This window comes from Hordeum vulgare, chromosome 6H, assembly GCF_904849725.1.
Source record: "Hordeum vulgare subsp. vulgare chromosome 6H, MorexV3_pseudomolecules_assembly, whole genome shotgun sequence".
NCBI lineage: Eukaryota > Viridiplantae > Streptophyta > Magnoliopsida > Poales > Poaceae > Hordeum > Hordeum vulgare.
Window position 1 is genome coordinate 376,636,032 of NC_058523.1, and position 3,909 is coordinate 376,639,940.

The window sequence follows — 3,909 nt, forward strand, 5'->3', positions numbered from 1 at the left end:
AAGGAAGAAGTCCCTATTGGAGGGTCTTTTTGGAACTTTTTAAACACTTTTTTCAATAGTGCCCTACTTTTAGCATGTCATTTAATAACTTCTAGTACATTACTAAAGGTAACATTGTCTTTTTGCATGTCATTTAATGACCTCTAGTCTCTGTTTGATCCCTGAAAAGAAATGGATAGGGACTATACACTTTTTAATTGGGATTAAAAATAAATCATAGGACTTTTTGAAAAAACAGGGCCTAACCTCCGGCTAAAAGGTACGCAGCCCACTTATTATCAGGCTTCGGCTACCTGAAGAAAATTCTCTCGCTATGGCTAGCCAGCAACAATGCGCACGTGAAACTGAGCTAGCAACAAGGGTCAACTCAGCGTCTCAGCCAGCGAACTACATAAATTTCCGAATTCGTGAGATATATGAACATGTAGCCAAATCTTCTCATTAAATATGTGATAAACTCTGTATATCACCAGCCTGCATGAACAGCGTGACCCAGAAGTCCATCTCATCGTTGCTCGACGACGGCGATGCACTATCTGCGCCGAAGGTGTCGCCGATTTCCATCCCGGAACTGAAGCTGTCCACCGACATCGCCAGTGTCTCCGACCAGAAGCTGTCGTCAATCTGGTACTCCTCCGAGCAAGAAGAGCTGCCCGTGTTCTCCAACGACGAGGCTACTGAGTAGTCGGTGGCGGACGACGTCGAGAGGGACTGCTCCAGTGACGACGCCGGCTCGGAGGTCGGTCCCTCGAGCGCGCTCGCAGCCACAGCAGGCTTCTTGGCGTTGCGCTTAGGCTCTGCCTGGATGGACGGCTTGGACGACGACTCGAGTCGCTTCTTGAGGTGTGTGTGCCAGACGTTCTTGATCTCGTTGTCCGTCCTGCCAGGCAGCCTGGCGGCAATGGTGGACCATCTGTTTCCGAGCATGGCGTGGAGTTGGATGATGGCGTCTTCCTCCTCGCTGGTGAAGTTGCCGCGCTTGATGTCCGGGCGAAGGTAGTTGATCCACCGGAGGCGGCAGCTCTTGCCACAGCGCAGCAGGCCGGCCTGCTTCGGCAGCGCTCGCCAGTTGCTGTGCCCGTGCTGTTCGATGTGAGCCACCAAGGTCATGTCTTCCTCTGCCGTCCACGGCCCCCTCTTGATCCCCGTCTTCTCGCAGCATGGAGCCCTCCCCATTGCTAGCTTGTTCACTCCTCTGCTCCTCTCCCGTTATCTTATTCGGTCGAGTGTGTGATGGATAGATTGTTCAGTGTGTTGAAGCTGCTCCAAAGGAAAATGGCTTGCCCGAGCTGCTCGCACGTTGCGCTATTTATCCTCGGCGCGCGGCGATGGCAAAACGTGGTCAATTCGGGCAGGTTCCGAGCAGGGACCATTGGCTGACAAAAACAAGGGAGAGCAGTGGCGTAATATCCAAGTGGTAGTGTTCTTTTTCTATTGTTTGAAACTTGAAAGGATGGAGTCCATGTATATGTTGCTTGCTTCCTTGTTTATTGTTCGGCTTGTTTCTTCGATGGATGATTGGTTTGTAGAGACTCGCATGAGTCTGTCGGTTTGAAAAAGTATGTGGGTTGATGACGAGTTCATTTTATTTTACACGAGATGATGTGTTTTTTTAAACAGATTTGGTATTCCACATCTAGATGTGATATAATATCTCATATCTAATGTCTTCATCTTTTAATTAAGACATCATGATTTGTGTTTCTTTTGTATGAATTAATTGTTTTTGTGGGACGTCGTTGCCACACCGTGGAGCTGGGTTATGTTAGAGTAAAATGCATTCGCGTACTTAAACTTGTAAAGAAAGTACGCTTTGGTCACTCTATTTTAAAATATGATTAATACGGTCCCTCAATACGTCTACACGTGATTGTACGGTCACTGTTCACCATACGCCACTCGTCGTCGCTCCATTTGACCACTTTTTGACCAATCCGAGGCGACGGGTGGCGTTCGCTGGGGTTTCAACAGCATTTTACAAGAAAACCCTTGGCTGGCTCCGTAATCCTTAACATCTCCAACCGCAGAGGCAGAGGACTTCGATCATAACGAAAAGGGAGGAGGTGGCAGAGGCAGAGGGAAGGACGATCGTCGACGGCACCGCACCACCGCCGGAGTCGCCGCAGAAGGGCGAGAGCCGCCGCGCAGGCGTGGTGCATCTCATCACTGGAGCTGTTTCGGCGGGATGTCGCCTGTTCGTCGCCCCGATGGTGCTCCGCCGCCCAACTACAGTAAGCCCTCACCTCGCCCCGCCATGGTTCTTGTGCTCTAAGCTCAAGGGTCAAAATTTAGATGTGGGCATTGTGGATGGTGTGTTTGTTAGAAATATATGCCTAGGGTTTTGGACCACAATTTGGGGGTTTCAGCGTGTAGGGTTTTGGGTTTGGAGAAGGTGGTTGTTTGTAGGTTATTTGGTGCTGAAAGGTGCTATCTTTTTGCTGCATGTCGAAGATGCTGGTTGTATAGGTGATTTTGATACTCAAAGGTGGTTGCTTGCATCTATTTCTTGCAGATTATGTACAACTGAAATTCCGAAACTCTGTTATGCTCTGTTTTGATGTATGCAGATAAGCGGATCAAGAACTTTTCAGTTCAGTTTAACCATGGTGGTTATTTCCTTGGGCAAGTTAGCAATCGTTCCTATGTCAATGGTGATGAACTGTGGTATGATGAAGTAGATGCGGATACTTGGTCTCCAATCATGGTTGAAAACCTAGTTGAAGAGATGGGATGGGAGATGGCAGGCAGGCTCAAGGTATATTACTGCATTCCCATTCTGTCAATCAAGGGGAATGGGTTGAGGGAAATCAGAGGAGATAGTGACACAAATCAAATGCTCACATTTGTGTCACTTGGGCATTACTCATTCAGTTTGTACCTTGACCATGATGACAGTTTGAATGCAAACTTGACACAGGATGATGTGGTCAATTTCTCAATAAGGCAGCTACCTCAAGTGCTTAGTCCTTGCAAGAGTAAACCAAATGAGCCAGAAATTGCAGATATTGATGTTCATCCTGAAGATGCAAATGTGACACACCCAATTCCCATACAGGTAGTGTATCCTCCAGAGCATGTAGAAGATGATGGTGTAAGCCAATTTGTGTTTGCAAAAAGGAAAGCATCTTATGTCAGTGAAGATGTAAGTGTGGAGGAGCCAGGTGTGATTCAGCCAACAACAAATGGTGATGATGATATATATGAAGGTGAAGGTGAAGGTGGTACAGGAAGATACTGTAAAAAGGAAAAACAGACGGTGCAACTCATCTGAAGGAGCAAGTTATGAAATGTAATCAAATGAGAGTGATTCAGATGGTGATGACTCTGACTTTGATCGATCCTGGAGCCATAGTGGACAGTGATTATGATATTAGTGATGGTGATGATGATGTGTATGTTGGGTAACGTAGCACAAATTCAAAATTTTCCTACGCATATTCAGATCTTCCTATGGAGAGACCAACAACGAGAGAGGGGTGAGTGCATCTTCATACCTTTGAAGATCGCTAAGCAGAAGCGTTACTAGAACGCGGTTGATGGACTCGTACTCGCGGCGATTCAGATTGCGGTGTGATTCCGATCTAGTGCCGAACTACGGCACCTCCGCGTTCAACACACGTGCAACCCGGTGACGTCTCCCGCACCTTGATCCTGCAAGGAGGAGGGAGAGGTTGGGGAAGAACTCCAGCAGCACGACGGCGTGGTGTCGATGGAGAGACGAGGTCTCCCGGCAGGGCTTCGCCAAGCACCGACGCAGAGGAGGAGAAAGAAGGGCAGGGCTGCGCCGAGGGAGAGGGAAAAGTCTGTCCCCCAAAGCCCAAAAGTGCCCACTATATATAGGAGGAGGGGAGGGGGTGCCACCCCTAGGGTTCCAACCCTAGGTGGTGCGGCAGCCCCCCAGATGGGAGG

The 3,909-nt window shown here is 48.5% G+C and overlaps 1 protein-coding gene across 1 annotated transcript; it reads right to left on the bottom strand.

The window, feature by feature from the left end:
- Window positions 1-375: 375 nt before the first annotated feature.
- Window positions 376-1,597, bottom strand: LOC123406074 (transcription factor MYB30-like). Its single transcript, XM_045099568.1, has one exon. The coding sequence runs from the start codon at window positions 1,174-1,176 to the stop codon at window positions 442-444; it is 735 nt and encodes a 244-aa protein (XP_044955503.1). The 5' UTR covers window positions 1,177-1,597; the 3' UTR covers window positions 376-441.
- Window positions 1,598-3,909: the final 2,312 nt, after the last annotated feature.